Raw genomic sequence first — 25,862 nt, forward strand, 5'->3', positions numbered from 1 at the left:
AGAAGTTTCTTATTTTCTGTAGTTTTTCTTACCTGTAATTTCATACCTGCTGAGAGGGTATCTACCTGATGCTGTCTTTTTGAGTCCCTTTTGTGTTCTTTCTGCCTCAGAGCATTTCTTCGGAGTCAGTCAAACAAGACATCCTTGACTGTACCTTATGTGTGTTACTTCTTTTGTTCTGGAAAATCATTTTCTCTTTGTCAAAATTCTTCTAATTCTTTTTTCCTCCAAATTCTTTTCATTGAAAAATATTTTAATGAAATATAGTTGACTTACAGTGTTGTATTAGTTTTATGTGTACAGCAAAGTGAATCAGTTATATGTATGTCTATTCTTTTTCCCATATAGGTCATTACAGAATATTGAGTAGATTTCCCTGTGCTATGAAATAGGTCCTTGTTAGTTATCTATTTTATATATAGTAGTGAGTATATGTTAATCCCATCCTCCTAATTTATCCCTCTTCCCTCCCTCCCATCCCCCAGTTTCCCCTTTGGTGACCATAAGTTTGATTTCAAAATCTGTGATTTTGTTTCTGTTTTATAAATGAGTTATTTTGTATCATTTTTATTAGATTCCACATACAAGTGATATCATGATAATTGTCTTTGACCTACTTAGTATGATAATCTCTAGGTCCACCCATGTTGCTGCAAATGGCATTGTATCATTATTTTTTTATGGCTGAGTAATATTCCATTGTGTGTGTGTGTGTGTGTGTGTGTGTGTGTATACCACATCTTTATCCATTCCTCTGTTGATGGACATTTAGATTGCTTCTATGTCTTAGGTCTTATAAATAGTGCTGCAGTTAACATTGGGGTGCATGTTTCTTTTTGAATTATGGTTTTCTCTGGATCTTTGCCCAGGAGTGGGGTTGCTGGATCATATGGTAGTTACAGATTCAGTTTTTTAAGGAATCTCCATACTGTTCTCCATAGTGGTTACACCAATTTACATTTCCACCAGCAATGTAAGAGGATTAAAATTCTTCTAATTCTTGAAGATGGATTTGAACTCCTAGTATTGCTACTTCCTCAAGTTTTTCTTGACTAGCCATAGGCCAGATAAAGGTATATGTATATGATTTTAATGTAAGTATACTTTTATCTCCTCAACTAGATTGTTGGCTGGAACAGGCCTTGTTGTAAACTTCTCAGTGTCATGTTTTTCACAGTGATTTGCACTTACTGGATGTTTATCAGTGTTGTTTGATTTTGTAGGGGGTAGGGGGAGTGGAGTGAGGGTGTGCTAGAGCAGCAAAAAGTATACTCAGGTCGAGTTGTCACGCTGTTTGGTCCTTCTTGTTTACTGTTGTAGTTGCTGTAGTTGTTTACTTAGATGTGCATCTAAGTAGCATAAGCAAACAATAAAAGTGGGGATTTGGAAATGGGAATAAAGCTGTTTGTAGCCTTACAGTTTTCCACAAGTTGCCAGGATACAGAAAGGTCTGTGTTGCTTTTATTCAGTTTAAAAGTGTATAGTTGTTCGGTCTTTTGTTTCCACATTTTCTTATATTTATTTATTAATTTTTATTCTGAAGCACTATATTTTACTAGATCAATTAAATATAGCCATTTAAATATAGCTATTTACTTTTAGAGACTAAAGCATTTTACTAAAACAATAAGGGGCAAGAACTAGCATTTACTGAGCATCTACTATACATCCGATACTGTGCTGTATAGTAAACATTCTTTAATCCTTAAATAATTCACCTAAGTGCTCTCTCCCTACTTCACATGTGAAAAGTTGCCTAAAGAGTATCTAGTGGGGGAGTTCCTGTCATGGTGCAGTGGAATCAATCTGACTAGGAACCATGAGTTGCGGATTTGATCCCTGGCCTTGATTGGTGGGTTGAGGATCCAGCGTTGCCGTGGGCTGTGGTGTAGGTCACAGACGTGGCTCAGATCCTACGTGGCTGTGGCTGTGGCGTAGGCTGGCAGCTGTAGTTCCAGTTTGACCCCTAGCCTAGGAACTTCCGCATGCTGCAGCAGATGCAACCCTAAAAAGCAAAAAAAAAAAAAAAAAAAAAAAAAGAGAGTATCCAGTGGGTAATAGAGCTTATATTTAAAATCCAAATCTGTCCCAATTCTGCAAGAATATCATTTGCTAATCATAAGAGATTTAGAGAGCAGAAGAATGAAGAATCAATATTAAATAGAAAATACTGAATTGTGTAAATCAGAGGGAACTTTTGACATTGTCTATTTGTTATTTTTCTCTCTGTGATTTTCAATTTCATTCTTTGCCCATTATTTAATTCATACTTAATCAGCTGTCTTAGTTGTTAATTTATCAAATGAACATATAAGAATGTTACAGGCCACATAGCTGAAAGGGGAGAGTTGGTTGATCCTGTAATATTTTTGAAGTAGAAATCTAATTTTGATTTTTAAAAAGTTCATTATTAGACAACTAATAATGCTTTTAGATCAGCAAATAAATTGTAATAGGAAGGTCAGTATTTGAGCGTCAATCATAATCAGCAAAAGTAGTGTTAATTTATTAAATGTAAGATAATAATTGATTTAAGGTAATACTGAAACTAGGAAGAAAATAAAATCAGACATGGTTTACTATACCATAAGCTTGTAGGAAGGTACTATTTTAGAGTGTTGTAATACAGAATATCTAGCTCTCTGATAGAATAGTGAACTCCTCCCCTAATGGAGAAGATAGGTTTCCTGTTAAAGTACATGACATTTTAGATGAGATGGCCGTACATTTTCCAGGAGATGCATTTGGAAAAACTGCAGTGAAAACTGATACAACCTTAAACTAGAACTTTATGTGTTTGTTATTTGTCTGTGTAAAGTAATAGTAAAGCCTTAAGACCTGATGGGCTTGTTGAAGAGTGTTTTATAGACAGATAAGGAAACCTCGGAAAATATCCAGCCAGGTTCGAAAAAGGAAAGAGGAGCCAGTGAGATAAAAAGAGATAGAAAGTAGTGCTTGTCTTTTATTTACTTATTTATTTATTTATCTTTTTGCCTTTTCTAGTGCTGCTTCTCTTGGCATATGGAGGTTCCCAGGCTAGGGGTCAAATCGGAGCTGTAGCCTCTGGTCTACACCAGAGCCACAGCAACTTGGGATCTGAGCCACGTCTGCAACCCACACCGCAGCTGACGGCAACGCCGGATTGTTAACCCATTGAGTAAGGCCAGGGACCGAACCCGCACCCTCATGGTTCCTAGTTGGATTCGTTAACCACTGCTCCCCGACAGTCCTTGTCTTTTAGAGATAAAAAGTAGTCCTTGTCTAGATAAGGAAATAAGATTAGGTTGTGCCACGAAAACCTGGCGTAGAGTTTCAGTGGGTTAAAAAGAGCCAAAAGGGAAGTTCCCATTGTGGCATTGCTGTGGCTCTGACCTAGACCGGTGGCTACGGCTCCGATTAGACCCCTAGCTTGGGAACCTCCATATGCTGCGGGAGTGGCCCAAGAAATGGCAAAAAGACAAAAAAAAAAAAAAAAAAAAGAGGCAAAAGAACACAAGAGCAGAGAAAAACTGGAGTAGTCATTGATCATTTTCTGTGGTTATTTCATCTGAGTCCCAGATTGTCAGCTAGTCCTAAGGCATTAAGGGAATGAATGGTATGAGGCAGAGGCAGCTGTTAGAGGTCACATTTAAAGAGCATGGCAATAGAAACAGAATTATTCAACATTTAAATAGTGTCTTTCTAAGACGGCGGAAGTTGTGTTGTGTTAAAGGCAGAAAAGAAGGATGAAGAGGGAGAAATTGGAGATAACTGGGAAGGAAGGAAGTAGTATTGGGAAGTTCTTTAAGTTGGGGTAGAAGAAGATACCAGAGTCAGGAGAGAATCTCCATGTTAGGATGGAGGCAAAAGGGCAGAGTTTTTAAAAATAAGCTTCTCCCACCTAAAATAATGACTATTCTGAATTATGTCTAATAAAGGAAAGATTTTCACCCTGATCGCAGTTTCCAGGCAGTAATAAAATGGGGCCAGAAATTCTTTCTTGGAGCTCTGCTTTTAGGAGGGATCAGGAATGTATCCATTCTCCAAAAATAGGCGATGTGTGCATTTTTATATGGATTTAAAATTTGGGCAAGAATACCTTTCATCCATTAAGAGGGCTCAGCTAGGATCTGAGGATAAGACCTGTTATATATATTTTCATTTCCATTTTTAAGAAGGTTTCTTGAGTGTCTTAGGTCTTAGGAAACCTTTCTCCTTTTAAAAGTTATTTAAGGAGTTCCGTTGTGGTGCAATGGTTAATGAATCCGACTAGGAACCATGAGGTTGCGGGTTCAGTCCCTGCCCTTGCTCAGTGGGTTAACAATCCGACATTGCCGTGAGCTGTGGTGTAGGTCACAGACGCGGCTCGGATCCCGCATTGCTGTGGCTCTGGCGTAGGCCGGGGGCTACATTTCCAATTCAACCCCTAGCCTGGGAACCTCCATATGCTGTGGGAGTGGCCCAGAAATGGCAAAAAGACACACACACACAAGATAAAATAAAAATAAAAGTTGTTTAACAAATTTATTGAGTTCTTTGCCAGGCTCTTTAATAGAAGCTGTGAAAGATATGAATACATGAATTAGGTTCATGCTATTTTAGAGCTCACATTCTAGATAGATATGTAAACAGATTATCAACCCCTTTTCTGTGCTTAGTTCTTTTACTCTTAAACACAAAAGTAATTTTAAGATAAATGGTGGACATTGTAAAATATGTCCAAGAATAGTCTGTTGCGAGAAAATATGAATGTAAAAAAAATGTAATTCCTATCTCAAATTAAGGAGAAATTATTGACTTTAAAAATATGTTTAATGCAGTAGTTGGAATAGTATAATTCTAAATTCTTAATTCTAAACTATGTTTTTACTTTTTTTTTGGTTCTTTTAAGGCCACACCTGCGACATATGGAGGTTCCCAGGCTAGGTGTCTGTCTAATCAGAGCTTTTGCTGCCGGCCTATGCCAGAGCCACAGCAACGCCAGATCCGAGCCACATCTGTGACCTACACCACAGCTCACAGGGCAACGCCGAATCCTTAACCCACTGAGTGAGGCCAGGGATCGAACCCACAACCTCATGGTTCCTCATCAGATTGTTTCAGCGATTGTTTCGGCTGCCCCGTGAGGGGAACTCCCTGTTTTTGTCTTTTAAATACATTCTATTCAAATGCAGATGTATTCATTTGGCATAAGTCCTGTTGTATCTGATAAGAATACATAAACCATTCAATTAACATAGTCTCTCTTCCATTAAGTGTTTATTGATATTTACAAGGGAAAATACAAGGACACAGCACAATTTTGCTTAATTTTTAAGTATTTTCTTTCCAAAGTTTGACTCTTTTGGAAATTCAGCAAGGAGAAAGAAAGATAATACTTGCTATCATTTCATCTAGGCTTAGTATTGACTTACATGGAATGTAATTTTATGGATAAAAAATTAATACTTGCATAAGATTATATGTCTGATAACTTCTTTTTAGATAGGTGAGTAGCAGATATTGTTTGCATGTACATGTTTTTAGTAGCAATAACATTTCTGAAGCTTGATTTGCCTGGCAAACAGGCCACTATTGCCTTTGGAATGGATAAGCAATGAGATCTGGCTGTATAGCCCTGGGAACTATATCTAGTCACTTATGATGGAGCATGATAATGTGAGAAAAAGAATGTATATGTATGTGTGACTGGGTCACCTTGCTGTACAGTAGAAAATTGACAGAATACTGTAAGCCAGGTATAATGGAAAAAATAATCATTTTAAATGAAAAAAAAAAAGGTAGAAATGGTCTCATTTGGGGACTTGGAAGTTGGTGCTTTGGAAGACTTACTCTGTCTTTTAGAACAGAAGATTACATGTTTTTGCAATGTCGGAGAAAGACACTGCCTTTTACACTTCTAAGGAAATTGTTGATGTTTATTAAGTAAAGTGTCAGAATGGATTTAATGATGTTGCTATAAAGTAATTGGACAGAGTTGGTACGTCCTAGTTACTTGAAACTTAGTTGCAGAGAGAGTATCTAAAATGTCATAAACTTCTGATAATTTTGCGATTATAGCCTTAGTAAGGGACTGAGTGATTTATTGAGAACTCTTAGGCGGGGTTGTTTTTTAAATTTTAAACAAAAACAGTGAAATAAAAAGTCTTCTAAGTAGAATGAGTCCTAAAAAAAGACATCAACTTGGTTACAAGTTGTATGACCTTTCGTTTTGCTTTGTTTGGTCTTTTTTTTTTTTTTTTTTTTTTTAGGGCCCCACCTGCGGCATATGGAAGTTCCCAGGCTAGAGGTCGAATTGGAGTTGTAGCTGTTGGTCTATACCACAGCCACAGCAATGCTGGATCCCACTGAGTGAGGCCAGGGATTGAACCTGTGGTCTCATGGATACTAGTTGGATTTGTTACCTCTGAGCCATGAGAGGAACTCCCTGTGTGACATTATTTGAATCCCAGTTTCCTTAGCTATAAAAAAGACTAGATTCTCAGGATAAAATGCGAAAACAAAACAAAATATGTAATAAAATAATGTGTGTGTAGGTACACGATAATTTTAAATGTACAGGTAAACTTAAGGTGATAATACTGTACTTTTAATTTTTATACAGTCATTTAATAGGGGAGATGCACACCAAATATTGCCACAGTTTTTAGAAGGAAAGATTATAAGAGAATGGAGAAAAATAGAGGTAAAATACAAATCTGTATTGAGAACTTGATCAAGTCCCTTTTGTTTATTTTTGTTCTTATATTTATTGCCTTGGGAAACTGACGTAAGAAAACATTGGTGTGATTTGAGAGAATCCTGCCTCTCTTCTAGGTATATCAAGTATTTGAAATCATTCTCATTAAATCTGCATGTTGTCATTTTGTGAAAACATTGTAATAGGAGTAACTAAGATGACACTAAGGATTTTGATATAGCTGCAGTTGGTTTTGTTATTTTACATGTATTTGAAGAGTAAGTGCACATCTTTTCCTCTTCCTTCTCTTTAAACTTAAATTGAAGGTTATGAATACTGATGGGACTGGGAGACGAGTACTAGTAGAAGACAAAATTCCTCACATATTTGGGTTTACTTTGTTGGGTGACTATGTTTACTGGACTGACTGGCAGAGACGCAGCATCGAAAGAGTACACAAACGAAGTGCTGAGCGGGAGATCATCATAGACCAGCTCCCTGACCTCATGGGCCTGAAGGCCACAAATGTTCACCGAATCATTGGTGAGTCATTCCAGAATTCTCTTAGAGATTGAACCAGATGTGAGAAAGATGAAGATAGTTATCTTGTAAAGTCAGTGGTGTAAATTGTTGATGTTTTGAGGAATATAGAAATTATCTATTAAACCTTTTTTAGCTAGGAATGGCTTAGTACTCTGGCTACGGGGTTTGAATTGAAGGGCTAAACTTAACGCATGTGAGAACATGCCTGCACCCACCTTACATTAATGCATGGAAACACATGCACTCATTAACCTTAGTGTGTGCGCACACAAACACACCTTCATGAAAAGAATTTCTGTTGTATGAATAGAAATTTACTTAAAGCTTACTGTAGGTACAAAGGAAAGTATTTTTCTCATGCTTCTATTCCCACTTGATCAGCAGGAGAGTTTTGACCTGCTTGGTTTTCACCTTGGGCCAGCTCACTCCTCCTTGGGAACCTGGTACTGCCCTGCTCCGAGGAGGTCACCCTACTGATGCCATCGTAGTGTGGACGTGTGATCAGCATAGTGCAGTACAGATCAGAACTCCCGGGCTCAAGCCATCCTTCTGCTTCAGCCTCCCCCGTAGCTGGGACTACAGGCTTGCGTCCCTGTACCTGGTCTTTTATCCCCTCATAATCCTCATAGTGCTTGTTTGTGGGATTAGAATTGAAATTCTAGATTTGGGAGCAAATATAATCCTAGGTCTTTGTGATACAAGTACTTAGTCATTTTAAGTTGAAAATGTGTTGATTGTGTCAATGTGTGTATCCTTCTGTGCACTTTTTAAATTCTTTTATCTTTAATTTAGGTTCCAACCCCTGTGCTGAGGAGAATGGGGGATGTAGCCATCTCTGCCTCTATAGACCTCAGGGCCTCCGCTGTGCCTGCCCCATTGGCTTTGAACTCATCAGTGACATGAAGACCTGCATTGTCCCAGAGGCTTTCCTTTTGTTTTCTCGGAGAGCAGATATCAGGCGAATTTCCCTGGAAACTAACAATAATAATGTAGCCATTCCACTCACTGGTGTCAAAGAAGCTTCTGCTTTGGATTTTGATGTGACAGACAACCGAATTTACTGGACTGACATATCGCTGAAGGTTAGCAAAGGATTGGAATATTAAGGAACTAGAAGGGAGGGTTTCTAGAATTTCTGAGTTCTTCATGCTGTGATCAACTTCTCTCACTACTTAATAGGCAGAGTTCAACAGAAACTCTTAACTTTTTAAAGAAAGTCAAGGGAAAGGCCAATTCAGTATTTTAAGTATCTTTTAGTGCAAGATACTTCGCTTGAGTGTTCTAAATCTGCAAGATATAAACTTCCTCTACTTTGTTCTATTTGAAGATAATGAGTGACATTTTCTGCTGTTAGAGAGTAAGCAATTGTGTGCTTCACATTAATGGCTTACAGAGACTATTAATTTGTTAAAATTTTTTTCTGGTAACCTTATTGAGGTAGAAAATTCCAGCTCAGAGTTACAGAATACTCCTGTCACCCCCAAATAAATACTGAGAAACATACTAAGTCAGCAGTGTAGAGCTCTTGACTAGAAAATCTGGAGAACAATCTTTGCTTCTTCCAGGTTGTTTTGGGCTCGTTTTTAGATAACTTGTGTAAAATTTTGTCTAATATGCAAATATCATGGAATGTTGGAGTCAGAGTTGGATTCTGATGGTGTTCAATAAACTCTAAGTCAGTGAATAAATGAAGTAAATAAATAAATCTTGGCTTCTGGGAGTCCCACCTTGGTGCAACAGGATCAGTGGCACCTCTGGAGCACTGGAATGCAGGTTTGATCCCTGGCCCGGCACAGTGGCCTAAGGATCCAGCATTGCCACAGCTGCAGCATGGGTTGAAACTGAGGCTCAGATCTGATCTCTGGCCTAGGAACTCCATATGCTGCAAGGCAGCCAAAAAATAAGTTAATTAAAAATAAGTAAATAAATAAATCTTGGGTTTTATTGTGTGGGTTTCTAAGTTTCCTTATCTTAAAAATAGAGGAGTTCCCATCATGCACAGCAGAAATGAATCTGACTAGGAATCGCAAGGTTGCAGGTTCGATCCCTGGCCTCACTCAGTGGATTAAGGATCTGGCGTTGCTGTGAGCTGTGGTGTAGGTTGCAGGCACGGCTCAGATCTGGTGTGGCTGTGGCTGTGGCATAGACCAGCAGCTACAGCTCGGATTAGACCCCTAGCCTGGGAACGTCCATGTGCCTCGAGTGTGGCCCTCAAAAAAAAAAAAATAGAGGTAATGGAATTGTCGTCATTGCTCAGCAGTAACAGACCTGACTAGTATCCGTGAGGATGCGAGTTTGATCCCTGATCTCACTCAGTAGGTTAAGGATCTGGCATTGCCATGAGCTGTGGTGCAGGTCGCAGACGTGGCTCAGATCCTGCCTTGCTATGGCTGTGGCGTAGGCCAGCAGCTATAGCTCCAATTTGACCTGTAGCCTGGGAACTTCCATATGCCACAGTTGTGGCCCTAAATAGAAAAGAAAAAGAGAGGGAAATAATGCCTATCTTTCAGGCCTTTTGTGAGGATTAAATGAGAAAATATTTGTACACAGAGTACTTAAGGTAGTGCTCTGCCAAGATGTAGCAACTGTTATTAATAACTTGAATTATAACTTTAAACTTTTTAGGGAATTCAGAGCTGTAGTGGTAATGTTATGATAATAGTAGTTTGCATTTTATAAGGTGTAAGGTTATTGAGATCTTCTCAGATTGACACAATGGCATGGCATATGGTACTCTCAAGAACCTTCAGGAAGCTGACTACCAGTGAAAAGTCTACAGCATTCTGGTTACATCTTTTTCACTTGATTACTAATAAGTTTTAAAAGAATAGTCATTTCACTGTTTTACTAGAATAAATTTCTGGTCCTTAAGAATTTTAAAAATTTCTCTCTGAATTGGCAGTAAAACTTGAGGTCACAGTTGCATTTATTAGAGATTGACATCATTTTTTTTCTGTGCTCATAAAATATGTGAATTGTATTAAGAAACTATGCCTCTGGCTCTTCTGGATCCTCTCACCCAATAAAAACCAAACCACACATTCTTTCTGGATTGTGTTTTGTACTTAAGTCCTGTGACTTTATTGTTAATCTTATTTTCACAGACCATCAGCAGAGCCTTTATGAATGGCAGTGCACTGGAACACGTGGTAGAATTTGGCCTAGATTATCCAGAAGGCATGGCAGTAGACTGGCTTGGGAAGAACTTGTACTGGGCAGACACAGGAACAAATCGAATTGAAGTGTCAAAGTTGGATGGGCAGCACCGACAAGTTTTGGTGTGGAAAGACCTAGATAGTCCCAGAGCTCTTGCGTTGGACCCTGCTGAAGGGTAAACAGCTTCTTGTATGCATTCTTTGCAACTACATTGCACATGGACCTAGTTACGGGTTATATAGTCTTGATGTCTTAAACAATGCTTATGGGAATCTGACAGCTAAACCATAGATAGATTTTATCTTAAAACCATTAGTTGAGATTCTACTGACTTAGAATTAATATTTACTAGCTAAATTTTAATTTCGTCTTTAACATTAGATGAAGAAAGGTTAGTAAAATAGATTGATAATTAAATATTAACGATCATATTTATATACAAAGTATACAGCCTTTTTAAATGTGTCATCAAGTCTGTATTTGCTTGCACCCTCTCCCAAATTACACCAGGTTCCAAACCCACTAAAGTAAACCCACTGAAATAATGTGTGCTAAGAAATAGCTGTACTTAAAAAGCTCCATTTTAGAATATTTGTTAATTCAAAATGGACATTTAGGAGTTCCCGTCATGGCGCAGCAGAAACGAATCACTAGGAACCATGAGGTTCGGGTTTGATCCCTGACCTTGCTCCGTGGATTAAGGATCCAGCTTTGCTGTGAGCTGTGGTGTAGGTCGCAGATGCGGCTTGGATCTCATGTTGCTGTGGCTGTGCTGTAGGCCGGCAGCTATAGCTCCGATTGGACCCCTAGCCTGGGAACCTCCATATGCTGTGAGTGTAGCCCTAAAAAGACAAAACAAAACAAAAAAAGGGACATATACTTTGTTATTATTATAAGCTTGGGGAAACTTTGATATTAAACAGTTAAGTTTCTGATAAACTAGTTGTAGCATGACACGTTTTTCAGTGGTAGATGGTCCTTCTTACATGATTTAACAAGTTTTCAAAAGCCAGCAGTTAAGTAATCTGAAATTTAAAGGATAACTCCATTTTTAAAAGCCAGAGTTAACAGCGTGAACATATAAGCATATTTACCATATCTGTAATTAAAAATATTTTCCCTGAAATCAGTTGATTCCATGGTTAGCTTGTCAGCCCTGTAGTTAGAAGGCCATAGCAAAGGTAGCTTCTCTCTGCTGATGTGTTGTGATTGAGTTATGGTGATCTTTACTCTAAGCATTAGTTGCCAGACAGATAAATTTAGTAGTTGCGATTAAGGACTCTAGTTTATGTGACTGCTGGCAGCTGTGAAATTTCCCCCACAGTTGTTTCTCTTGGGCTCATGGGGTGTGCACGTGCCTCTCAGCTGACAAGTACAAATGCAAACAAAGTCCAAGACAACTTGAATTTTCAGAAAAGTGTGTTCATACATTGCTACCAGGTCAGCATCAGCTCACAAGTTGATGAGTGAAAATCTTACTTGGGTGTTTGATGAGATCTGGTACATGGAGAATTTCCCTAGTCCCAGTGTTCAGAGTGTCTGAAACTAGTACTGTACTCGTTCAGTTAAAACGGCGGTTGGCTGAGATTAGCCTCTAGATCTAGCTCCACCATATGACTGGCTTGAAAATATTAGACAAATCATTCACATTTCTCTTAGTGCTTTGGCCCCCTCTCCTATAAAAAGCCTGTGCTATAGGCTGCTCTAAGGTTAACATGAAAAACTCAAAAGGGTAAAATAAAAGCAAAAGCGTGTTCTAAAATTTCACAGAGATTGTAGGAGTGTTCACTCCCCAGCTGACACATTAAGGAGTGGTTCATTGCTCTTATACATAATATTGTTTCCTTGGACCTTGTGACCAAACACTTTTTCAAACTTTCCTTTTTAATGTCAGTTAAAGGCTGTTAATTTTTACTTTTGATGTACTACTGCAGCTTGTTTTGGGGGGAGACTTGATTACATAAATTGAAAAGTAAATTTAAAAATTAAAAAACTAGAGTTCCCGTCATGGCTCAGTGGTTAATGAATCCAACTAGGAACCATGAGGTTACAGGTTCGATCCCTGGCCTTGCTCAGTGCATTAACAATCTGGCACTGCCGTGAGCTGTGGTGTAGGTTGCAGATACAGCTCAGATCGGGTGTTGCTGTGGCTGTGGCGTAGGCCGGCGGCTACAGCTCTGATTAGACCCCTAGCCTGGGAACCTCCATATGCCGTGGGTGCCGTCCTAAAAGACCAAAAAAAAAAAAAAAAAAATTAAAAACTTAAACTACTTATATTCAGAAATACATACATTTTGTTCTGAAGTGAATCAGCTTCTGAGACCAGAGTTTTAATCCTTTGCTATCTTCTTGAGTATTAGTTTTATAAATGCAAGTGCTGCAATAAAGAAATCATTGGTTTGTTTCCAGTTTCTAGGTTTTGGATAGAACAGAGTCATTGGAAAGACTAAGAAAGCTGACTCACTTCCTTTTTAGGATATGAGAAAAAATATTTAGTTGAAGCTGCCAATATAATTTAAAAAAATATAGCTATGATTTTGCTTTACTAATTTTCTTGATTTAATGTGTCTTTTCTTTAAATTTATTTAGTTACCATGCATGAATGTGACCCTTCCTCACAAATAATCAAAAGTGAAATGTTAAATACCTATTGTTTTGAATTTAGATTTATGTATTGGACTGAATGGGGTGGGAAACCTAAGATTGACAGAGCTGCCATGGATGGAAGTGAACGTACCACTTTAGTTCCAAATGTCGGGCGAGCAAATGGCCTCACTATTGATTATGCTAAAAGGAGGCTTTATTGGACAGATTTGGACACCAACCTAATAGAATCTTCAAATATGCTTGGTAAGCTGTGTTCCTTTTTATTCAGACAGATGGTATATAATCCTTTGTATGCAAAAATCAGTGGCAGCTATTTACCATAGGTTAGATACTACTAATAAAAATTCATATGAATGTCTCAGTTCTCCCTCTGTCTGGCATTGTAGCCTATTTATTATTATTAGTGGGCCAAGTACTTGGATTCATCTCTCTTTAAAATGTGGAAATTTCTTTACTCTTGGGCTTAAAATGGAATTCATAACTCCCTAGATATTCCCGCAGTGGCTTTTTGTTCTAGATAAATGCAATATATGCATTTCCATCTTTTTATGGAAGGAAAAAGAGTTGAACTATAGACCTTGGTGGAGAGAAAAATAAAACCACAATCAAAACACCATTTACAGAAGTTTAAACAAACTCAGTGAATTTGTAGCTAGGATATTAGTTTGAGGCATGCTGTCAGACTGCAGACGGATTGATTTTAGAGGACTGGTCTGGTTTAGAATTGCTTTTAAACCAATTATTCTTTTACAGTTATTTAAATGTAAACAAATTGCTTACAAAAGTAATGTTTTATATGTTAACTTCTTTTCTTTTTTTTTTTAAACCAATGAGACTCTGCCATTCTCACATATTTTTTCCCTCTGCTTTTCCCGTCTGCTGCCTTTCCGAAAATAGGACTCAACCGTGAAGTTATAGCAGATGACTTGCCTCATCCTTTTGGCCTAACTCAGTACCAAGATTACATCTACTGGACGGATTGGAGCCGACGCAGCATTGAGCGTGCCAACAAAACCAGTGGCCAAAACCGCACCATCATTCAGGGCCATTTGGATTATGTGATGGACATCCTCGTGTTTCACTCCTCTCGGCAGGCAGGGTGGAATGAATGTGCTTCCAGCAATGGGCACTGCTCCCACCTCTGCTTGGCCGTGCCAGTTGGAGGTTTTGTTTGCGGATGCCCTGCCCACTACTCTCTCAATGCTGACAACAGGACTTGTAGCGGTAAGCTGCATTGTCACCCCCTGCACCCCGCAAACTAGAATTAGAGGACAAAGCAGGGTTTTGAAAACACTGTAGTTCATGTTCTTTCTAGAGGGAAAAGTTGTAGAAGTCCAGAGTTGATCATTTGCTTAATAGAAGGGAAAGGCGAAAGGTGGAAAAATGCAGCTTTTTGTTACCTTTGTTTGGTGATAATTCGTTGATGTTATAAGAAAAGTAGGTCTTATATCCTTGGGTATTAAATATGTATTGCAAAATTTGCATAGCTTCTTTGAGAGAGACAGCATGCATGTGTGCTATACATAATTCATACTTATTCGTCATAAAGGAAGGGAAGGACAGTACAAACAGTACGACAAAGAGAATCTACCAAATACAATCTCTTTGTCCTTTGAAGTTCATAGAATAGGCTAAAGGTGGAAAATTTAAGTGTGTAAGAAGCCAGGAAGAAAGGAGGAAACAATAGTAAATAGAAAAAGGAACTAGAGAGCACATGCTGTGAACATATGAGTGGTCACTACCTAATTCTAGCTGATGTTTTACCAGATCTTCTCATCTAGTCATGAATCCGTATTTTTATTTAATTTTATTTTTATTTATTTGTTTCGGCTGTAGTATCTCCTGATTTTTAGATGTTAGCAAGTAATACATATTAAACACACAATGCTAAGAACACCAAAACATGGTGTATAACAAAACATTGTTGACTTGGGAATCTTGATTAACGACTTAGATGTACAAGAAGGCCCATGTGTTGGTAGATAGGTGAGAAGAAATTGGTAGGTAAGATAAAAGAAATAGAGAATTAGATCAGAAAGAGTAGATTCGTGGGAGAGAAGTAGGTTCACAAAGTTAGAAGGTAACGAAACTGCTGTAGGATACTGGATATAATGAACTACTGAAATTACTTTATTCTCTGCCTGAAAGTATAAGAAGTCACATAGAAAAGGATTTAATATGTTCTGTCACGAGCCTTCAGTTCTGAAAAGGAAAGAACATGTGTATAGTTGAATGATTTGGAGTCTGTCACACAGTTTTGTGTTTTACAAAAAGAAGTCACAAAAATTCTTAACCCTTAATTTTTCTCATTTTCGCAATGGAAATAATAATATTAAGTACCTTGTAGGGTTGCTGTGAGAAATGAATAAGATATAATATGATTTGGGGTGTTCCCTTGTGGTGCAGTGGGTTAAGGGTAGGGCATTGTCACTATAGCAGCTTGGGTTCTGTCTGTGGCCCAGGAACTTCCACATGCCATGGGCACAACAACAAAGATATAACATGATTTAGTTGCTGTAGAGAATGAATTTGAGGAGGAAAACAGGTGGTAGCAGGAAAGTCACCTAGACTACGTGATAATGCAGGTTGACCTGGACTGGGGTCATGGCAGTGATGATGGAGAGATGTTGGTGGATACAAGGTATACTTTGAAGTTAGAATGAACAGAACTTGTTAATGGGTTGTATATGAGGAAGAAGAAGAGGGAAGACTCAAGGATGACTTCTGACTTCTAGATTTTTGGTTTGAGCAGTTAAGTAGATAGTAGATGAAGGAAAGTTTTATTTTCAAGAAGAATAAAAGAAATCATTTTAAGCAGGTTTATTTTTATTTTCCTATGGAACATGGAAATAGAAATATTAAATAGGTAGTTAACTAGAAGAATCCAGAGCTCAGGGAAGAGAGATGAGGTTGGAGATGTAAATTTTAGAATTTCCAGCAAGTGTTTAAAGTGGGTAAGATTACTTAGGAAGTGTAGACCTGGGGTCAGCAAACTTTCTTTAAAGGGCCAGAGAGTGAGTATTTAGGTTTTGTGAATCCCGTAGTCTCTCTTACACCTATTCAACTCTATCCACTGCAGTATGAAAGCAGCCATAGATGATACATTTTAAAAATGTGGCTCGGAGTTCCTGTCATGGCGCAGTGGTTAACGAATCCGACTAGGAACCATGATGTTGCGGGTTCGATCCCTGCCCTTGCTCAGTGGGTTAAGGATCCGGCGTAGGTTGCAGACGTGGCTCAGATCCCACGTTGCTGTGGCTCTGGTGTAGGCCGGTGGCTACAGCTCCCATTAGACCTCTAGCCTGGGAACCTCCATATGCCATGAGAGCGGCCCAAGAAATGCCAAAAAGACAAAAAAAAAAAAAAAAATTAAAAAAAAAATGTTGCTCAGTTCTGATAAGCATAAAAATGAGCAGTAGGCCAGATGTACCTTTTGGGCCATAGTTTACCAACTCCTGGAGTGGAGAACAGAAGGGGTCTGGTAACCTCAGGAACTCTGGCTGAGGAGGGAAAGCTCGCCTTGAACACTGAAAAGCAACAGAGAGGCCAGAGGAGAACCCACAGAAGGTGGGTTGTACAGATGGTTGTACAGAAGACAAAAAATAATGTGTTGAATGCTGCTGAGAGGTTGAGTAAGGTGAGACATAAAATAGTATCCACTGGATATTGGGGTGGTTATTAGTAACCCTGAAAGAAGAGTAATTGCAAGTAATGGTGAAAAGTTGGAGTAGATCAGAAAGTAAATGGAGCAAAGGAAGGGGAGTAGTATACGTATTATGGTGTCATCTTTTCCAAGAAGTCTGACTTTGGAAGGACAAAATGGGAGTAATAAGTGATGGAAGATGGAGACAGAAGAATGTGGAAAGACCTTTTGAAGTCTTTATTGTCTGGGCTGCTTATACCAGTGTGTGCTCGCTGATGAGTGAAGGCTGTGAAAAGTCAGTCACTGCTGAGGATCTCGCCTGTCTGTCTTGGGCTCTTTCTGAGATGATCAGCAGTGGTTTCCAGAGGCTTCCTGTTCTGTGCTCTTTTTGTAATGAGTACTCTTTAATATTTGTGCAGAGATGTATTAGATTCCAAGGCAGATTACGAGAGAAGTTTAACACTAAGTGCTTGGCCTCAAAGAGTTTTTGGCCATTGTATAATTTACTCCTTGACCTGTATTTCAAAAGCTAAATCAGATTATGTTGTTTCTCTCCTCAAAACCTTACAGTGGCTCCCATTTCACACAGAGTGAACACCTAATTCTGTTAATGGCCTACAAGTTCCTGCATGATCTGTACCCACACTTTGCATTCTGCCTCCCCCCCCCACCACAACCCTGAGTTTGCTTCTCTAACCTCAGTTTTTACTATTCTCTCTCTTGCTCTATGACAGCCATGAGCCTCATTGCTGTTTTCACATATGCCATTAGTCTTACCTCAGGACCCTTGTACTGTTCATTTCCTCTACTTGGATTTTTTTTTTTTTTTTTGTCTTTTTGCCTTTTTCTAGGGCTGCTCCTGCAGCATATGGAGGTTCCCAGGCTAGGGTCCAATCAGAGCTGTAACCCCTGGCCTACGCCAGAGCCACAGCAATGTGGGATCTGAGCCGAGTCTGCAACCTACACCACACAGCTCATGGCAATGCCAGATCCTTAACCCACTGAGCAAGGCCAGGGATCGAACCTGCAACCTCATGGTTCCTAGTCAGATTCGTTAACCACTGAGCCATGATGGGAACTCCTACTTGGATGTTCTTCCTGCAAATATTTACTTGGATATACTTTACCTCCAAGTCTTTGCTTACCTCTGACCCTCACAATGAGACCTGCTCTGCCCTATTTAAAATTGCAAGTCATCTTTCCACCCTGTCTAGCATTGCCAGTGCCCCTTACTTGCAATTTTCCTTTTCCCCATGACACTTAATCTCTCTTTGATATACCGTGTAATTTATTTATACTACTGTTTATTTTCAATAGCTTCCTTATTATTTTTATTGCTTATTGTCTGTTTAGTGGAATATAACTCCACAAAACAGCATTTTTTTTCCTGGGTTTTTTCACTGCTATGTAGGTGCCTAGAGTAGTATTAGGTAAATAGCAGTCATTCAGGCAGTCACTGTTAAATGAAAGAATGAAAAAGCAGGGCAGGATTTAGGAAAATACATGTGCTCTTCCTGTCAGCAGCTTTATGGCCTGGGAAAAATTTGTTAAACTTTCCGAGCCTTTCTTTAAAAATTACTTAACCTTTCTGAGTTTGCTCGCCTGTGAAATGGAGGTGATAATTTGGGGGATTAGATGACATCTAGTATGATATATAACATCTCGGAGGTCCTAAATAAATGTTTCTCTTCTTTCACAGTTCTCTGAAATAATTTTATTTTCTTACTTTCAAAATCTTGGTTATAGTGCTCTCTGTAGCTATCATCATGTAATGCTTCCTCATTTGTTGTTGTTCGTGTGGTTTTTTTTTTTTAGTTTTTGGCCACCCTGCGGCATATGGAGTTCCCTGGTCAGGGATCAGATATGAGCCACATTTGCGATCTGTGCCATAACTGTGGCAATGCTGAATCCTTTACCCACTGTGCTGAGCTAGGGATCAAACCTGCATTCTGGCCATCAGTCCTGTTGTGACACAGCAGAAACTCCTGTTCGCTTATTCTTTTAATGAATTTTTACTGAACACCTACTGCATGCTGGTCATTATTTGAGCCAGTGGAGAATGTAGCACTGAATAAAATAGTCATTAATCTCTGCCCTCCTGGAGCCTGCATTTCAGTGGGACAGATAACAAACCAAATAAGTAAACTGTATCATGAATTATATGGAGATAAGTGTGAGGGAGAAATATTAAGAGTAAGAAAGAGTGGGGAGGAAGATTGCGGTGTTAAATAGGGTCGTCAGAGAGGTCCTGACTCTGAAAGTGACATTGTCTCAGGAACTGAAGGAGGTGAGGAAACAAGCTGTGGATGTCTTTGAGAACACCTGTCAAGCAAGAGGGAATAGTAGATGCAGAGGCTCTAGAGGGGAGCATGTCTGGCAATTTGAGGAACATCTAGAAGGCCAGTATCCCTGAAACAGAGTGAATAAAGAGATTGAATCAGAGAGGAAACAGGAGACCAAGTTGTGTAATCCCTTGTTCATTGCTGAAATGATTGGACTTTGTGCAAATAGGGAAAAGATGTCTCCTCTGGGCAGATGCTGCTGCACAGGTGGTTGACTTTGCTAATGAAGTGTGGACTGGACTTTAGTCCCTACTTGGTGCCTTTGGCACGATGCACAGATGGCACAGTCAGATGTGGTTGACTTGGCCTTGTCGTTTATGCTGTTCTTTCACAAGAGGTAATACCTTCCTTTAAGCTTTGGGTGAACACTTTCGTCTTCAGAAGAGAGCTTAAATGTTCCCTGCTCCTTACACCTCATCCTCTTACTTTTGCATGTGGTTGTCTTCATTGTGGGAATGCAAAAGCGAGACAACCCGATAGGACAGTTGTTAAAGCATTCTGCAGGAGATGAAGGAGTGGTGGTTAGAGGTTATATAAATTATAATGGATTTAGGCTTACAAAATTATACATTCTTTGTCACTTTAAGCACTGGATGACTTGTAAATAAGTCAAAACATCAGCTTCTTTGTAGAAATATTTAGCCAATTGGAATTGTTAATGTCATCCATAGACTTTCTGAAATAAGCATTTATTTGGAGCCATATTTGGCTTTGTCTTAACCTACATTTCTAGAATACCTAATTTGGATCTTATTAAAGGTAAAACTTGACTCAGAAAAAAGAAAAAAAAAAAAAGTACCCAGTAAAACATACTAGGAGCCAAATATATACTTGATTAGTTATTTCTTAAGAAGGAAAATCTGTCAGCTAAAACTATGGGGTCATTCTTCTAAGTTTCATTGTATGTCTTAGTATAAGTGGTGCCTGTTTTGCTGGAAACATACAATTCAGAACCCTTTTTCTTTTTTCCTGATTTACAGGAAAGTTGTGCTGCCAAAAAATAATTCTTAAAAAAAAAAAAAAAAGATTTCAGGCTACTCTGTTGTGATGTGTGTTCTTACTACTTAAGGCATGGGTTCTGCTAAAATTGCTAAAAGCTGTTAAATTAGTGTGTTATGGACTCCAGATAATGGAGAGTTCCAGTGGGATCATTGGAATACTTTATAAATCTTCTAAACTAGCTGTGGTAGCTAGTGAAGAACTTAAAGCAGAATTTCAGTGTTGAGAATACCAAATTTCTTTGTGAGAACCAATGAGTTTCTTTGGGATTTAAGCCAGTGTATATTTGGGTAAATGTAAAGTCAACCAGCAACCACAGATAATGGAGCTGGAGGTCCCATTGTGGCTTGGCAGTAACAAACCTGACCAGGATCCATGAGGATGTGGGTTCGATCCCTGGCTCTGCTCAGTGGGTTGGGGATCTGGCATTGCCATGAGCTGTGGTGTAGGTCACAGACGGCCTGGAACTGGCTCTACTGTGGCTGTGGCGTAGGCCAGCAACTGCAGCTCTGATTCGACCCCTAGCCTGGGAGCTTTCCTAAGCCCTGGGTGTGGCCCTAAAAAGAAAAGGAAAATAATGGAGCTGGAAAGAATAAGGTTTGGGGAATAAAGCAAGGAGTTCTGTCTTGGCCATTTATGTTCATTACCCTTAGAAGGACAAAATTCTACTGGATTTAGGTGGTGACTAAGCACTAAGAGAATTGTGGGACTCATTAATGTATATTTTAATGAAGATTTCAGTAGAACTCTCAGCTGCTATCCTTTTCTAGGTATTTTCCTACGTTACACATGACTGCATAGTAATCAGAGGCCTAGTCCCTGGGAAAGGAAAATATCTCAGTTGCATTTCCCCATTTCATAAATTCAGGGCATCAACTTAGTGTGTGAGGTTTACTGGCTCCTTCTCTTTGCAGTCATTACATACCCACAATGCAAAATAAAGCCCTTATCTGCAACCCTTGACAGTTTGTTTAATTCCTACTGATAGCAAGTTTATTACTGCTACTACTTATTATAATAACGAAGGAGTTATTTTTACTTGACATTCATATAATGCCTTGTAACTTATTTATTGAGGTATAATTGACAAAATGCCTTATAATTTTCAAGGTATTTTCATGTATGTTATAAAGTGCTTATAGCAACTTAGTGAGCTGGGCAACTTAGCTATAACCTTTGGAGTTGAGTAGATTTTGACTCAGGGAGGATTAGGGCCTTAGTTAAGATCAAGTGACTGAATAGTGTGAGAGCTGAGACTAAAACCAGTCTTAAAAGTTTCTTCTTTGACCTATAGAGACTCAGGCTTTCTTCCACCCCTATGAAAAGGTGTAGGTTCTAGAGGAGTAAAGATTATTTACTTGGTAGATAGGAGAATTTTGTATATCTTTATCAAATGCTTCCTTACAATCAAGTCTCCTATGATACCACTGTGGACAAGACAGAAAAACAGGGTAAGTGGCTGTATTATGGGGTAAAATGCATAGCTGGTTTTGGTAACCAGAATGCCGATTAATATTACTTGAAGAGAGTTTCTCAGAGCATTCCAGAGGGTTTTGTCTCAACCTTTTCTCTTCAGCGTATGTGTTAGTTTTGTGTGAGATATAGATAACAGGCTGTTCAAATGGCTGAGTGATACAGGACTTAGGTTAACTATGTTTCGTATGTGCTTTTTTCTTTCTTTAAGCTCCAACTACTTTCCTGCTCTTCAGTCAAAAGAGTGCCATCAACCGCATGGTGATCGATGAACAGCAGAGCCCCGACATCATCCTTCCTATCCACAGCCTTCGGAATGTCCGGGCCATCGACTACGACCCCCTGGACAAGCAACTCTATTGGATTGACTCAAGACAGAACATGATCCGAAAAGCCCAAGAAGATGGCAGCCAGGTAATTCAGGGCTCAACTCAAAATCCTTTTCTTCTGCCTAGTAATCAGACTAACCAACCATCCTGTTTTACTTAAATCTTGACTCTGCGTGTGTGTGTGTGTGTGTGTGTGTGTGTGTGTGTGTGTAGAACTGAAATTCTGAACCTAGCAGCTTTTTTTTCTCTTAATGCTCTTTGAGTAAACAATTGTGTGATAATGCTGTTGGAATGATTGTATTGTATTAAAATAACGTATATACTCATATATTACTATGACTTTGTTGGTGCTGCCTGTATCCATTTATGTACTTTTTTTTTTTAATGATCCCATTTACGTGAAATGTTGGTAGCTTTGAAATCAAATAAACCCTTGGTTCTGATCTCAGCTCTGTCACTCACTAGGATTCTTACGAACTTTTTAGCTGAAAGGAATGTAAAGCACATATACGTATTACATAGTTGGAGCTCAATAAATTATAGTTCAGTTACCAGTTAACTATTATTTAAAAGGTTAACAAAAAAAAAGAAAAGGAGTTCCTGTCATGGCACAGTGGAAAAGAATCCAACTATGAACCATGGAGTTGCAGGTTTGATCCCTGGCCTCGCTCAGTGGACTGAGGTTCTGGTGTTGCTGTGAGCTGTGGTGTCAGTTGCAGACGAGGCTCAGATCCTGCATTGTTGTGGCTGTGGCGTAGGCCAGCAGCTGTAGCTCACATTTGACTCCTAGCCTGGGAACCTCCATATGCCATGGGTGCAGCCCTAAAAAAAAAAGCAAAATAGATAAATAAAAGGTTCAAAGGATGGGAAACATACAGCACAATCTGAATAAAATTGAAAACATCTAAGATATGTTATTATTAATCCAGTTTTTTGTTTGTTTTGGTAAATAATATTTGGTGACTATGGGATGAGAATGAAAATATTGTCAACACATATTATCTGTGCTTACATTCTAATCATAGTTTACATATCACTGTCCACAATTCTTCACTTTCTGTGTTTAAGCTGTGTTAGACCAGGATTACTATAAATAATTATTTGTCATCTTCCTTATAACATTAATGTTAAGTTGGATTTTTTTTAAAGTTGGATTTTGAATGTACTAATATTTAGGGGAGATTAGATTGCTAATTTTTTTTTGTCTTTTTGCTATTTCTTGGTCTTGGGCCGCTCCCGCGGCATATGGAGATTCCCAGGCTAGGGGTCCAATCGGAGCTGTAGCCACCGGCCTACACCAGAGCCACAGCAACGCGGGATCCGAGCCGCGTCTGCAACCTACACCACAGCTCATGGCAACGCCAGATCCTTAACCCACTGAGCAAGGGCAGGATCAAACCCGCAACCTCATGGTTCCTAGTCGGATTCGTTAACCTCTGCGCCACGACGGGAACTCCAGATTGCTAATTTTATGTGTTTTATCTGACAAAGAAGAGTATTTAGGGCTGCTGAGATTATTTAGGGATATAGTTATAGAAGTATATCTATCTAAAGAGTATATATATCTAAAGATGCACTTTATACCATGTAGGCCAGGACTTATAGACTGGTAACTAGTTGATAGAATTTCTGTTGTCGTGCAGCCAAGGACAGCAAATGAGTGAGAGAACGTCATTAAAGGGTGTTACTGCAGAGATGCCAACTAAAAAAAAATACATAATCTATTCAGATAGAACAGGACAGAGCCTCTCTTTTTACTTGGCTTTGTTAAAAAGAGTTTTTTTTTTTTTTTTTTTTTTTTGGGTGGATTTGAAGATAGAGGAAAACATGATTGATAGATAATGATTGGTAGCTGTGACAGATTCCTTTTATTTCCAGAGCAGAATTTCTCAACTTCCATACACTTTTGGCTGGATAATTCTTTGTCGTGGAAGGCTGACCTAACCTGTACATTGTAGGATGTAGGACCCACTACAAGCCAGTTATACCCCATTGGTGTGACAGTCAAAAGTACCTCCAAATATTGACCACTGCCTCTGGTTGAGGAGTTTGCAAATGCAGAATCGCCCCTTGTTGAACACCACTGCTTTAGAGAGATTTCTGGTGTATGGTTCTAGCCACAGTTGTCTGTAGTTTACAGGAGACAGCTGTCCCCTTCTCATTTTCATCTCTAATCAGTGCACTGTCAGGTTCTTAGAGCAACTCATTAATACTGCCTGAGCTTTCTCTTCTGCTTCATGTTGTAATAACCAAAGGGAACATTTGAAATGCCTGTTAACAAAGAAGGACATCACCCATTAAAAAATGTTTCGCTGAGAATGTCTGTGAGACTTGAGAGTTTCTTCTCAGGTGTGTGACCACCTAAGTGTAGGATTATGAGTGATCTCCTTGGGTCTCTCTGGCTTGTAGCCTAATTTTCTGTTGTGTTTATTTTCTCTCCCTAGGGCTTTACTGTGGTGGTGAGCTCAGTTCCCAATCAGAACCTAGAAATACAGCCCTATGACCTCAGCATTGATATTTATAGCCGCTACATCTATTGGACTTGCGAGGCCACCAATGTCATTAACGTAACAAGATTAGATGGGAGATCAATTGGAGTGGTGCTAAAAGGCGAGCAAGATAGACCTCGAGCCATCGTGGTAAACCCAGAGAAAGGGTATGTTGCTGAAGTGGCATCTGAAATCTTCGCCAGTCTTCCTTTGCAGCCCGTTTACTTCTTGCTTTCTCTGATTTTACTGCCTCGAGTTTCCTTCCTTAGTCACTGTTGCTTCCTTAGTCACTGTTCTAATTTCTACCCATACCTCTAGGACTGTTTGAACTGTAAATCTGCAAAGTTTTCCTTAATCTGCTCCACCTCCAGCCAGATGTGACTTCTTGTCTCTCAAATACCCACCACTCTTTTTTATTTTTAAATTTTTCTTAAAGGGCTTTATCCTTGGTATGTGAAAGTTCCCAGACTAGGGGTCGAATCCGAGCTATAGCTGCTGGCCTATGCCACAGCCCCAGTAACACAGTAACACAGGATCCGAGCCACTTCTGGGCCTTACAGTACAGCTTATAGCAGCGGTAGATCCTCGACCCACTGACTGAGGCCAGGGATTGAACCTGCATCCTCATCCTCAGGTTTGTTTCCCCCTGTGCCACAATGGGAACTCCCATCTGTGACTCTTTAGTTAAGCTTAGTTCTTTCTTATTTATCTTCTACTTAACTATTTTCAGTCATATTTTCTACTGGACTTTAGGTTTCTTTATGACAAGAACTAATAGATCTTCTTTCATTTAATACAGAACTTTGCACTTAATAAATAGTACTTGAATCTGAATGAATGATAAGGAATTCAGCAGGGAATGTAGCTTATTTACTTCAAAGAGTTACAGAAGTTAAATATGAGAAATGATTCAGGTAGGACTTATTTTCAGTTATGAAATGGACTAATTTGAGAAGAAGTTTAAAGTTTTGTGTCCAGATCTCTCTGCTTATTGTTTTATTTAGTTTATTATATTGTATTTTTCCAAAAACATAAGTGTACCTGTGTCTAACACTTTGTTTTATTAATCTGTGGAAGTCCCTAAGAATTTCTGTGTACCCTTTGTTACTATTATTGAAATTAATGAATATATCCCATGGCCTTTTAAAAAATATGTTCTACATATTTTTTAAATATCTTATAAATATTTTTAAATAAGATTTTAAAATAGTCTATCTTTTTTGTTTCTTAATCAGGAATATTCTCATTTTGTGTGGTTTCTTATCTTGGTAAACTTATAGTTTCCTCTTTTCTCTTCAGGTATATGTATTTTACCAATCTTCAGGAAAGATCTCCCAAAATTGAACGAGCTGCTTTAGATGGAACAGAACGGGAGGTCCTCTTTTTCAGTGGCTTAAGTAAACCAATTGCTTTAGCTCTTGATAGCAGATTGGGCAAACTCTTTTGGGCTGATTCAGATCTCCGGCGGATTGAAAGCAGTGATCTCTCAGGTACCTAAGAAATGTGCTTCCTTATTTTGATGCAAGTTATTGAGATGATGCATCAGTGGCATTTGTATTTTCCTTCTCTTATTTATTTATTTATTTTTGTCTTTTTGCCATTTCGTGGGCCGCTTCCGCAGCA

The 25,862-nt window shown here is 38.9% G+C and overlaps 1 protein-coding gene across 1 annotated transcript in view; it reads left to right on the forward strand.

Annotated features, from left to right (window-relative positions):
* LRP6 (LDL receptor related protein 6) overlaps positions 1-25,862 on the forward strand; it is a 169,679-nt gene that overhangs the window by 113,530 nt on the left and 30,287 nt on the right. Inside the window, 8 exon segments of the mRNA XM_021092344.1 lie at positions 6,985-7,201; positions 7,994-8,283; positions 10,306-10,532; positions 13,023-13,207; positions 13,862-14,188; positions 21,633-21,835; positions 24,195-24,406; positions 25,539-25,729. Of these exon segments, the coding sequence (XP_020948003.1) occupies positions 6,985-7,201; positions 7,994-8,283; positions 10,306-10,532; positions 13,023-13,207; positions 13,862-14,188; positions 21,633-21,835; positions 24,195-24,406; positions 25,539-25,729 (1,852 nt within the window).

The sequence above is a fragment of the Sus scrofa genome, chromosome 5, assembly GCF_000003025.6.
Source record: "Sus scrofa isolate TJ Tabasco breed Duroc chromosome 5, Sscrofa11.1, whole genome shotgun sequence".
NCBI lineage: Eukaryota > Metazoa > Chordata > Mammalia > Artiodactyla > Suidae > Sus > Sus scrofa.